The 12,512-nt window shown below is 38.2% G+C and overlaps 2 protein-coding genes across 3 annotated transcripts; one reads left to right on the top strand and one right to left on the bottom strand.

Moving 5' to 3' along the window:
• The first annotated feature begins 1,052 nt into the window (after positions 1–1,052).
• Positions 1,053–6,676, top strand: LOC116616060 (tRNA (guanine-N(7)-)-methyltransferase-like). Of its 2 annotated transcripts, XM_048724671.1 has the most exons (8): positions 1,053–1,184; positions 2,198–2,358; positions 2,928–2,986; positions 3,196–3,321; positions 3,406–3,476; positions 5,197–5,239; positions 5,789–5,890; positions 6,190–6,676. In XM_048724671.1, the coding sequence occupies exons 1-8, from the start codon at positions 1,108–1,110 to the stop codon at positions 6,313–6,315; spliced, it is 765 nt and encodes a 254-aa protein (XP_048580628.1). In that variant the 5' UTR covers positions 1,053–1,107; the 3' UTR covers positions 6,316–6,676. The 2 variants fall into 2 exon arrangements, with proteins under 2 accessions (XP_048580628.1, XP_048580629.1); XM_048724672.1 differs by lacking the exon at positions 3,196–3,321 and having other exon boundaries at positions 6,190–6,416.
• LOC5509049 (multiple coagulation factor deficiency protein 2 homolog) lies at positions 6,159–11,671 on the bottom strand. The gene is made up of 4 exons (XM_001629547.3): positions 11,338–11,671; positions 8,699–8,765; positions 7,423–7,531; positions 6,159–7,013 (listed from the first exon to the last, which is right to left on the bottom strand). Exons 1-4 carry the CDS (start codon positions 11,484–11,486, stop codon positions 6,811–6,813), a joined length of 528 nt encoding a protein of 175 aa, XP_001629597.2. The 5' UTR covers positions 11,487–11,671; the 3' UTR covers positions 6,159–6,810.
• Positions 11,672–12,512: the final 841 nt, after the last annotated feature.

The following is a 12,512-nucleotide window of genomic DNA, read 5'->3' as shown; positions in this document are numbered from 1 at the left end:
TCCGAAGTTCCATAAGATAACTAGGTGTTATCTGAGGGGGTGAATAGGTTCGCGGATCGGCGGATTCAGCCCCGAAATGCTCACGGATTACGGATTTTGATGATTATTTCAGCGGATTGGCGGATTTTGGAAATACAGCGGATCACGGATCTGTTGACAATTTGGGCACGGATTTCGGATTTCGACTGCTTTGACGGTCGAATTTCGGATTTTAAATGAATTTCAATCGATGCTATTGTTTATCTGTCAAACCATGCGGATCTAAAAATATCTGCGGATCCACGGATTTGCCCCGAAAATGTTGCGGATCGGCGGATTTACATACCCCTATTCACCCCCCCTTATCTGACTTCGCGCCTGCTATTTGGTTGCATTGTATCGTGTTTCAGAAATGTCGCGAAGGGTATTGTTAAGCTGCTCCCATGCTATGAACAGACAATGACAAAAAGACTTCTTGGTATTTAGATCTTGCATGTGTAATCAAGCGCAAGGCTAGAACCCGAATTCGCATATGATATAAAATGTTTTGATGATTAACTTCGCAATAACAAAGATTTGACCTTTATAAACATGCGTTTACTACGTTGGCCATCACAACTTGCGCGCTTTTTTGCGAATTTTCAACGCAAGCTCTATTTGGTTCCCTTGTATCTAATGTCTCGTTCATAAAGAAAGTTCTTTTGTAAAATAATTGTGGAGTGTATTCTAAGTTGCTCCAATAAATGAATAGCACAAATAAATAGCTACCCTATTTCAGCTGCACAAAACTCAAGAGAAACATAAGCCAGGACCCTTATTAAAATTGTTCTAATTTTACAATGTACCATTCGAGCATGGCCTATTAGCCGCTACTAGACATAGTCTATGAACTACGACATTATGAGAACCAAGCACAATCAATTAATTAAACGTACCTTTGCATTTGGCCTCACACTGAATCAAGATCGCAAGTAGAAACAGCGCGCCCTTTAGAATCATCCCTGCCTCGCGCATCTCACCATATAACATGACAAATTGCAAAAAACGATAGGCATTCCTCTTTCCATATTCAGGTTTGCTGAGCGGGACTAAGGCGAGCTGCGCTGTGAATGTAGGGTAAAATCCAACATGGCGGCTCTACCGCAGAAGAAGTACTATCGCCAAAGAGCACATTCTAACCCGATGGCGGACCACACATTTGACTAGTAAGTTTGCGATATTCAGGGAATAATTCAAATGAATGGTTTGTATCTGTTTCTGTGTATCCTTATTCTTGAAACTGTTTTAAGTCTTTCATTACTATATTACGCCCTGGACGCCTGTAAAATATAGGCCCAACTCCAAAACGTCAGAAATGCAAACTAAACATCATCAGACCCGGATACTCATGGAGTCCTCCAAGGCATACCTTCAAAAGCGCATCCAAGCAATGTAATAGAATTGACTCTTTTGTCAAAATATCAACCTTGATTTCTGACCAATTCGTAAACAAATGCTTAAACTCAGAAACATTTCTTACCAAAAAAGGCACAAAATACAAATAGAGAGAAGCAAACACAGATCAAGTCACAAATAGATACCTTTATTGCTTTCCGTCAGGTCCCATTTTACAGCAATCAGTCACAATAATCAATGCTAGAACCTCCATTAGAAGCGAGTCACCATGTTTAGTCTATTTTGCATGCCTGCACTGCATCATGGGAGTCTTGACCTCCTTGACAGACAGGTGGGCAATCTCCTCCCCCATAATCATAACAGTTTTTTTTATAAGTCTCTTTGCCCCGAAGCCAAACAAAACATGTCCAGGTCCAAGGATCCCAGAATAAGCCTTAAGACAATTTTTGAATAAGGTTGGGTAACAAAGATGGCCCACATTGGAGAGTATGAGGCCATCCACTAGAAAATTCCTTTCTCACTTGGTGAAGCCCAGACAAGGAATTATCCCATCGAATCAACCTCAGCGTGCAAACATTCATAAGCACAGCATTAATTATGCCCAAAAAGACTTCATGATGTCCTAAGGCACTCTCCAGATGTGAAAAAGCTGTAATTTTTAAGCAAATTACAAGCAAAACTGTTGTAAGTGACAGGCTGTAGCAGTGCCATCGCTAGAAAGAAAAGGCACAGCAGCATTTCTTTATAAATTGTTATATAGTTTATCTGTTTTGCTTCGTTATATTTTGTTTGTAAATTGATCATACTCTATTTAACCTATCAGCCCGGTCTGCCCTCCTGACATGGACTGGTCGTCCATCTATCCGAAATTCTTCAGCCCTAAGACAGAGTCGTCAGCCAGCTGTCAGAAAGACACCATGGCAGAAGAGGACACCCCAAGGGTGCAGTTTGCAGATATAGGATGTGGCTATGGTGGCCTATTGGGTAATTTCTAGATTATATTAACCCGATGTAAGAACCTGTGTATGGCATCAGTTGAGTCACAAAGCTTCTTTGATTTTGTAAAATACTGTAAATCATGATGAAAACAGAGCTGAATACAAAGATGCCCTCTGAGAATTGTCCTTACAATAAAAGGTGGTCTCGCCACTCTGTAAAGTTGAATTCCAACAGATAATCAAGTACAGTAATATCCATCAATGAGTGTTAAAAATCTTGTGCCAGGACATTTTAAAGTCTGCAGCACTAGTTTTGATGTCTTGAAAATGTGTAGGGTGCTCAAACTTCTAATGGTTCCTCTCTTAAATTCTCCTCCCCCCTCCTTGGTTTAAATACAAAAAATTCCTTAAAACATCATAGCCATGATGCCATCATACCATCATAGCCAAGATTTTGATGATATTAATAATCTGGTGGAACAATTTTTGGCTCACGATTTTCTATCTTGTTGTATCTTGTTGTATCTTGTTGTGCTACTGCACATTATTTTTATTCTTTACATGAATGATCTTTTCATCCAATTGTAATGTGGATCAACACTTATTTTTTTGCAGTAAAGCTTGCCAATGACTACCCTACGACGTTGATGCTAGGAATGGAAATAAGAGTTAAGGTAGGCACCCTTTCAATGAAATAACTCATGCATAAAAATTTGTTTTTTGCGTGAAATAAGAAAAGTAATTGCCAGTGAGAAAAGTTAATGGTTATGAAACTCATTTTTTGTAGGTTAGACCCCAGAATAAATTTTTGTCATGTTAAGAAACCACATTTCATAATGCATGTTATATTTATTTATTTATTTTTATTAATTTTATTGACCAGGTCAGTGACTATGTAAATGACAGGATCCTGGCTCTACGCGAAAAAAATCCTGGAAAGTATCAAAACATTGGTGTGCTCCGAACCAATGCCATGAAATATCTGCCTAACTTCTTCTCTAAAGGCCAGGTGCTGTACAGTACATACAGTATTTAGTCACAGTAGTTTAATCAAAAAAACATTTTCACAGATATATGTATGTATTTTTTTCAGTTGACAAAAATGTTCTTCCTCTTCCCTGATCCCCATTTCAAACAGAAAAAGCACAAGTGGAGAATCATCAGGTACAGTTTTCAACACATGCACTAAAATAGAAGAAGAGAATCATCAGGTACAGTTTTCAACACATTCACTAAAATAGAAGTGGAGAATCAGGTACAGTTTTCAACACACACACTAAAATAGAAGTAGAGAATCAGGTACAGTTTTCAACACATGCACTAAAATAGAAGTGGAGAATCATCAGGTTCAGTTTTCAACACACACACTAAAATAGAAGTGGAGAATCAGGTACAGTTTTCAACACACACACACTAAAATAGAAGTGGAGAATCAGGTACAGTTTTCAACACACACACACTAAAATAGAAGTGGGGAATCAGGTACAGTTTTCAACACACACACTAAAATAGAAGTAGAGAATCAGGTACATTTTCAACACACACACTAAAATAGAAGTAGAGAATCAGGTACAGTTTTCAACACACACACTAAAATAGAAGTGGAGAATCATCAGGTACAGTTTTCAACACACACACTAAAATAGAAGTAGAGAATCAGGTACATTTTCAACACACACACTAAAATAGAAGTAGAGAATCAGGTACAGTTTTCAACACACACACTAAAATAGAAGTGGAGAATCATCAGGTACAGTTTTCAACACACACACTAAAATAGAAGTGGAGAATCAGGTACAGTTTTCAACACACGCACTAAAATAGAAGTGGAGAATCATGTACAGTTTTCAACACATGCACTAAAATAGAAGTGGAGAATCAGGTACAGTTTTCAACACACACACTAAAATAGAAGTGAAGAATCAGGTACAGTTTTCAACACACACACTAAAATAGAAGTGGAGAATGAGGTACAGTTTTCAACACATGCACTAAAATAGAAGTGGAGAATCAGGTACAGTTTTCAACACATGCACTAAAATAGAAGTGGAGAATCAGGTACAGTTTTCAACACACACACTAAAATAGAAGTGGAGAATCAGGTACAGTTTTCAACACATGCACTAAAATAGAAGTAGAGAATCAGGTACAGTTTTTAACACACACACTAAAATAGAAGTGGAGAATCAGGTACAGTTTTCAACACACACACTAAACTAGAAGTGAAGAATCAGGTACAGTTTTCAACACACACACTAAAATAGAAGTGGAGAATCAGGTACAGTTTTCAACACACACACTAAAATAGAGGAAGAGAATCATCAGGTACAGTTTTCAACACACGCACGCATGCATGCATGCACACACGCACGCACATACTTTCACAGAGTTTCAAATACACAGAACAAGGTTCAATTACTATTGATATGGTATCATGGGCTCCCTTATTGAAAAGCAGAATATCTGCAGTTGGCAAAGATGCCCAAGTCTGTTTTTTTATCATCATTTTTATATCATTGCTTTTTTATCGTTGCCTAGTTTTAACCTCTTTTTATTATCATTGCTCTTTTATCATTGCTTTTTATTTTTGCTTTTTATTATTGCTTTTTAATTGTTACTTTTTAGCATCACTTTTTTTTCATACCTTTTTATCATCACTATTTATCATTGCCTTTTTATAATCTATTTTATCATTTATTTTTTTATTATCATTATTTTATCATTGCCTTTTTATCATCACCTTTTTATCATCACCTTTCTATCATCGCTTTTTTATCAGATTTTTTAAGAACCACATGTACCATAATTCGTGCTTATTAAATTTTCAGCAACAAGCTGCAACTTGTCTTAACACGTTGCTTCATCCCCATATCTTTTGTTTCAGTCAAAATCTGCTTGCTGAGTATGCATACACCCTTGCTGTTGGGGTAAGTTGTTGAGTTTCTGCATTTAATCTTTGTATAAACTGGTATTAAGGGGAAGAAATGCTCACAAGTATCTATTATTTTACCATGCTCCTTGTGCCTACCCTACCAAGTACAGTGGAACCTGGATTTTATGATAACTTCTTTTTTCCTTTCTCCCAGTGGAAATACAGTGAAATCTATAGGAAATTACCTGTGACAGACCTTGTTAAATACAGATTACAGTCTTACAGAGAGAAACTGTATAATCTTACACAGAGTACAGTTACTATATTATTATTTTGTTATAGTTGATAATTAAACCGACCTCGCTACAACAATATTTTTAAAGGATTGTCCTTTATATTGTAAAATCCAGAACCTTTTTGTGACGATTCCTCGATTTTTCGATGCATTTTCTTTCTCCCGAGGTATGTCGTAAAATCCAGGCTCCACTGTAGTAATTTAATTAATATTTGGGTTAGATTGATAAATGATTTCAGGCATCCCTTCCTTTTGCTCAACTGTGTTCCTACTGTTCTATAACGTTCAGTATCTTCCTGTTATTACCAGGGCAAAGTATACTTTATAACTGATGTGCCACAGCTGTTTGATTGGATGAAGAACCACTTTGATGAGCACCCGCTGTTTGAACCAGTTGGCGATGAAGAAGTTGTGAGTATTGCTTATTAAGGAAATTGTTTTATTATGACCAAAATACATTGCTGCAATGCATTTTCTGCCATTATAGTAATTTAAGTAAATTTCATTTATTGGAAAACAGAGGTAAAAGTGCTCTCACTGAATAACGTTAGAAATAAATTTTAGGGGTTCTGCTAAACTGATTTTTGAGAACTTCAAGTATATTTTTAAGATAATATAACATTGTTGCAATAAGTTTGACCTCGAGCATTAGATTGACTGGTCTACAAAATAACACACATTTTAGATAAAAAATGTTTTTTTTATTGCAGGCTTCAGATCCTATTGTCGACAAATTGTATGACAGTACGGAGGAAGGTCAGAAAGTCACCAGGAATAGTGGTATTAAGCTTGTCAGTGTTTACAGAAGAATGTCAGATAACTTCACAGGTACATAACACAAGGAAGACTAAGGAAAGTAGACCTTTAGTAATGGATTAACGAAACAATTTTACTTTTTTGTACATTTGATAACATAAATTGTTTAGATTTCTTGTGATTGTGTATTTTAGTAGGTTCTCTGCAGTCCAATTTCTATCTGGGAACTGGATACATGTTTTCTTGACATTTATCCATCAATTGCATTGAGCTACATTTTTTTGTTTATTGGGTGCATAGAAAACCTATAATTTAGCACTTTTAAGATTTAAAATTAATGTAATCCTGGCCTTCTGTTCTATTTGAGTAAAAAATTCCATATTATAATGCGCTTTGAAGTTCATATGGCAAGGAGTATAATAAAAAATAATAATGTGAAAATTCTGAATGGTTATGGAATTTGAACTGATAATTAAATGTTAAAGTACTATTATGTACACTATACTAACTTACTAACCACTATCTACTACTGTACGCTTGTCCTTTCTATTCTACATTATAATAACTACTATCTACTACCCTTGTCCTTTCACTTGTTCACTGTGCCCCTGTGATTTCTGCTCCTCTTGTTTGTGCACCTCCTGCTGCTGTTTGTTCATAAAGCGAATGAACTCAGCATAGCTGATGTACCCGTCTTTATCAAGGTCTTGGTCATTTAGAATTAGATCAACAAAGCTGATCAGCTGCTCTTGGCTTTGTTCCTTGTTATGTTCTGCATCTATGCATGGAAATGATAGGATACAAAATGAAAATAATACAAGAATCCATGAGAATTTTGATTTGAAAGTTTTAGTAACAGCTTTTTATCAAATAATTTAATTTTGTTTTCATGATTGTAACCTCAATAAAAAGTGTGGTAAAAGATGTTCCCCATTATATATCAACTAAATAAATGTGTATATAAAACACAGTGAGCCAAGAAGTATTCAGAAAGGCCTGTTAAAGGCACCACGACCATCATCATCATCATCATCATAATTATCACTACCATCATCATTATCACAGTGTTAACCATCTTTCTCATTATCATCATTACCATCATCATTGTCACAATATTAATATCTTTGTAAACATCATCATCATTGAACTGTAATTAAACTGTAGGTCGTGACGATATGTCTCGTTACCTTGTTCGTGGTGGTTGTGCGATAGCGAGTTCAGGATCTCCAAACCATCTAATCTGCTATTATTGTCGTAGTCGTGCATGAGGAAGAATTGTGCATTTGCATCATTCTCCTGGTAAAGAAAGTATCCGCAAATTAGAATGCCTAAAATGCGACCTCGCGCTGGGGTGTGGTGATTTAGAGTTACGTTTTGTGGACCGTCTAGCGTCACGTAATGTTCTGGCGTTATCTGTTGGTTTAGCGTTTCGTGTTGGTCTAGCGTTACGTGCTGGTCTAGCGTCACGTGTGGGTCCAGCGTCACGTGGTGGTCTTGCGTCACGTGTTGGTCTAGCGTCAGGTGTTAAACTAGCGTCAAGTGTTGGACTAGCGTCACGTGTTGGTCTAGCGTCAAGTGTTGGTCTAGCGTCACGTGCTGTTCTAGCATCACGTGCTGGTCTACCGTCATGTGTTGGTCTACCGTCATGTGTTGGTCTAGCGTCACGTGTCGGTCTAGCGTCACGTGTTGGTCTAGCGTCACGTGTTGGTCTAGCGTCACGTGTTGGTCTAGCGTCACGTGTTGGTCTAGTGTCACGTGCTGGTCTAGCGTCACGTGTTGGTCGAGCGTCACGTGTTGGTCTAGCGTCACGTGTTGGTCTAGCGTCACGTGTTGGTCTAGTGTCACGTGCTGGTCTAGCGTCACGTGTTGGTCGAGCGTCACGTGTTGGTCTAGCGTCACGTGTTGGTCTAGCGTCAAGTGTTGGACTAGCGTCAAGTGTTGGACTAGCGTCACGTGCTAGTCTAGCATTACGTGCTGGTCTAGCATCACGTGCTGGTCTAGCGTCACGTGTTGGTCTACCGTCATGTGTTGGTCTAGCGTCACGTGTCGGTCTAGCGTCACGTGTTGGTCTAGCGAATAGTGTTGGCCTAGCGTCACGTGTTGGTCTAGCGTCAAGTGTTGGTCTAGCGTCACGTGTTGGTCTAGCGTCACGTGTTGGTCTAGTGTCACGTGCTGGTCTAGCGTTACGTGCTGGTCTAGCGTCAAGTGTTGGTCTGGTGTCACGTGTTGGTCTAGCGTCACGTGTTGGTCGAGCGTCAAGTGTTGGTCTAGCGTCACTTTTTGGTCTAGCGTCAAGTGTTGGTCTAGCGTCACATGTTGGTCTAGCGTCACGTGCTTGTCTAGCGTCACGTGCTGATCTAGCGTCACGTGCTGGTCTAGCGTCACGTGTTGGTCTAGCGTCACGTGTTGGTCTAGCGTCACGTAGTACCACGTTAAAGCAAGGGTCCGCCTTGCTGTAGTTACCTTAAGATAGTGAGCTGCGGCGTCCTCGTCTAATCCAAACTCTTGTTGTAAATGCTCTTTTAAATGCCTGAATATTGCGGAAAACATCGAGATATCATTTTTCTTTAGTTAATAGATCTTTAGTTGTTTTCCAAAGATTGTGACAACTAATCTGTGTCAGTATTTTTTCAGTAGTATGACGGCATTAACTTATTCGATATCCATGATTTCGCTTATCGACAGTACCTCAACATGACTTTGTGTATTTCTATCAGCCATATTATATGGCCCGCTACCCCATGCCATTCATTCCATGCCATAAAACTTAATACCTTTCCGGGACGAGTGTACAAAATAACTGAGCTCAAAGTACACAAATTATTGGTGAATAATAGTTAAAAAAAAGCTGACAGCCAATTTCAGTGATAAGATAAAGTTTTGATTTTGCCACGGAATATGAAGCTTGAACTCCCGAACTAGATATCCCCTAACTCGAACTCTAAAGGGAAACCAAAATCAATTCAAGTTGCCGGGGAGGATTGAACACATTAAAAAACTATAGCTAATATATAGCTGTTCATATGTTTTTATATGAATCAGGAACGTGTCTTTATCTATATAATGATGAAACGAGAAAAGTTCATAATGATCTTGAAATATCGCAGACACCTTTTAAATGACATTATTAGTCTGTATAGTTTTAATTGTAGTATCGATTCAAAATACTGCGTATTATTCATATCAAGTTTGTAAAAAAAAACATTTTAACAACGTTGCTAACATTGCCTCAAGCATATTGTCATTATATTATGGTTCCCACGGTTCCATGGTACGTACTGTAGTTCCGTATCACTCATTTGCATCTTTTTGCCTGGAATATTGTAGATTTGAACAATCCAAGACTACCTAAATGATACAAAACTATTAACCTTTCCTGAGATATAAATCCAGCTTATCTCATCCAATGGTTTGTTCAGAAAGTATCGTTATTTTGAAGCGATTTTCATAATTGTTACTAAAAAATCCTAATTTTTATACCATTGCTTAGAAGAAAGAATGTCTGTTAATGTGTATGTTTTTTTTCTGGCTTGATGCGATATTTTCGATTTACATTGCTTTTAGTTTTTCTGCTTCCCGGGGGTCGTGGGAATAGTTCCGTATCACCCTGCGCCCATAGTGTGTTTTTGGTTTGACTGCAGATATAAAGACGCGAAAAGGATTGATTTGATTATCCCGTTCTCAATTAATCATTTCACTCCCAGTAATGTTAATTCTAAACGGTTAACTTTTATTATGTTGACCTTTTATTTCAGTCATTCGGCTGAATAAAGAACTTCATTTTATTGACAACCTCCTTGATATTATTTAGCGCTCGATAAAATATTGTTCTATATTCAAATAATTACTGAAACTGTGATTGAAATATAAATATGCTAGGATGATAAAATAAAACGCCCAAGATTAACCATAGTTGAATCATTAGCTGGCTAACTTAGGGATATAGGATTGTTATTGCAGAACTCTTAAAAAAAAACGACAACAACGCATTGGCGGCCGTTGCATTCACATTTTGTTCTTGTAAAAAAACGGCTTTTTGTTGAGCTCTCGTGCACGAAAATTAACAAAATAAATCACCCAATTCTAGGCTCACCTAATCCTCTACATTTTTTGCATTTTGTCTATTTTGCCGTTTCAGACGATTGTTTGTTAACCTGCTACATTGCGAAGTTAAAAACCATCTATACATTTAAAATTTAAAACTTTGATCATAAAGGAAGGGATGTGGTATGTTATTCAGTAAATATGATTTTATTGATTTTCAAATGAAATGAAATTAAACAAAATCTACCAGACGACAGAATTTTTGAGTGATAAGGAACTATAAACGGTGCTACGGAGGTCGTCTTAGACAAAAATCATGAGCATTGGGCCCTCCGCAAAAAAAGGATAGAGCAATTTTAATATGTTATTTCACGTTTTTTTAAAGGTCCTAGATTTTTGGGAAAAGTGTGATAATAGTCTTAAAAAGTCTTGTTTTTCTCTAATCTAGATTATGCTATGATAGATTTATTTTGGTTGTTACTGACGTAGTGTTGTATTTGTTCAAGTTCACACTGGTATTAAATTCTGAAATTATATGTCTTAAAAGGTCTCATCTGCAGGATCCATGTATATCGGCGTACATACAGTACACGTTGACCACTCCCTCAACATCAAAACTACTTACTAAGACCTGACCATCCCACATGTGTTGATAACTACGATTGGGGTAGATGCACCTCTGTTATCATATATGGCCAATAGCAAATCTACACGTTGTGTCAAATCTAATGTCCTATTTGGGAACTCGACATGCATTATTTGTACACCTAATTTGACTAACAAATTTATTTTATTTGACCAATATTTTGCCGTGCTTAGTTAACGTTAAATTCGATTTGGTGACTTGAACATTTTTCTTTGTACATGCTTATAATTTATACTAAATTCTAATTACTCTCTTATATCCACTATTTTGTTTGTTACACTATAATATGGTGATCTTTTGGTCGACAAAGACCAAAATTCGGCACCTGTTATCGAGAACTGCTTTCAATCGACAACAAGCCGCGCGAAGATAGTACTCGTACAGCGATTAGCTACGGAATATCACAACTTACTGAGTGTCCTTGGCTTGGTTAGACAGGAATCCTTCGGCTTGGGCTGAATTCGCAGTCGGATCGACAGCAGAGCGGACCATGGTGAGCTGAACAGTGGAAAGGAGAACCAACAAGGTTATCCGACCAGAAGTCTCTTCAACTCGAGCCATCTCGAGAGAGAGAAAAAAATAGACTTATGAATTATGATGAATTACTAAGCTAGAGAAAATGCATGAGAAAAGTATTATAGAACGATTGTCATTAAATTTTCGAAGTTGAATTATGAATCATCGCTATCTAGCGCGAATATCTGTCGCTCATAAAGCCTTTGTGTTAACCGGATGTGACGTCAAATCTTGATTGTTCAGCTGACCAGCCGACCCGCAGCTGGTACTATTTTGTCACGTGGTAAGGACTTTCTGACAGGCCACCGTGTAGCGAAAAAGGAGATGTTTTTTCAGTTTTTTTTATCTGCTGTTCAATGTATATCAGAGGAACGCGGACTTGCCGACATACTCGTCACATATTATTTACCACATGTTAGCAGACGGGCCGATGATAACACCCCGAGACCATTCCGACTGCTTCCCGAAATACTCGTCATATCTTTTCCACAGATTAGCGACGGTACGATAATACCCCGAGACCGCCCGACTAACTCCCGCAAATAAGGACACTCCGAGGAAGAGAAACAATTCTGAAAATTGATAGTCACAATTTGCTAGAGTCCTGCGTTTTCTTACTTCTCTCGTTTTCTGTGCGGAAAGACAAGAAAATCTAAAGATTTTGGGATGATTCACGTTGTTTTTATTAACGCTTGCGCAATTCCAGGCCCAAGGAGACCTCTAACCGGGCTTTCGCAAGTCTAGGCCCAAGGAGACCTCTAACCGGGCTTGCGCAAGTCTAGCCCCAAGGAGACCTCTAACCTGGCTTTCGCAAGTCTAGCCCCAAGGAGACCTCTAAGCGGGCTTTCGCAAGTCTGGGCCCAAGGAGACCTCTAACCGGGCTTGCGCAAGTTCAGACGAAGCTATAGAAAATGCTACTTTCGCGGAGTTTTGGAGTCAAATTTCCCTTCATCTGCATTTTGGATCAACTGAGGCCCGCCAGTCTGTGGCAGTTTGGATGCGCAAACGGTCTATTTATATCAAACACCGCATAATGCGGGCGTCCTGTGGTTAAGTAAACGTGCGTTGGAT

The sequence above is a fragment of the Nematostella vectensis genome, chromosome 3 (assembly GCF_932526225.1).
Source record: "Nematostella vectensis chromosome 3, jaNemVect1.1, whole genome shotgun sequence".
Classification (NCBI taxonomy): Eukaryota; Metazoa; Cnidaria; class Anthozoa; order Actiniaria; family Edwardsiidae; genus Nematostella; species Nematostella vectensis.
The sequence above is the reverse complement of the archived record's forward strand: the minus strand, read 5'-3'. Positions and strand labels throughout refer to the sequence as shown.

Excerpts from the sequence above, each read along its gene's own strand:
- LOC116616060 (XM_048724671.1), top strand. The coding sequence starts at position 1,108 with ATGGCGGCTCTACCGCAGAAGAAGTACTATCGCCAAAGAGCACATTCT. Across the intron at positions 5,240-5,788 it reads CATACACCCTTGCTGTTGGG|GGCAAAGTATACTTTATAAC; the intron begins GTAAGTTGTTGA and ends TGTTATTACCAG. Across the intron at positions 5,891-6,189 it reads CAGTTGGCGATGAAGAAGTT|GCTTCAGATCCTATTGTCGA; the intron begins GTGAGTATTGCT and ends TTTTTATTGCAG.
- LOC5509049 (XM_001629547.3), bottom strand. The coding sequence starts at position 11,486 with ATGGCTCGAGTTGAAGAGACTTCTGGTCGGATAACCTTGTTGGTTCTC. Across the intron at positions 8,766-11,337 it reads AACCAAGCCAAGGACACTCA|GCATTTAAAAGAGCATTTAC; the intron begins GTAAGTTGTGAT and ends CGCAATATTCAG. Across the intron at positions 7,014-7,422 it reads GCACAACCACCACGAACAAG|ATGCAGAACATAACAAGGAA; the intron begins GTAACGAGACAT and ends TTCCATGCATAG.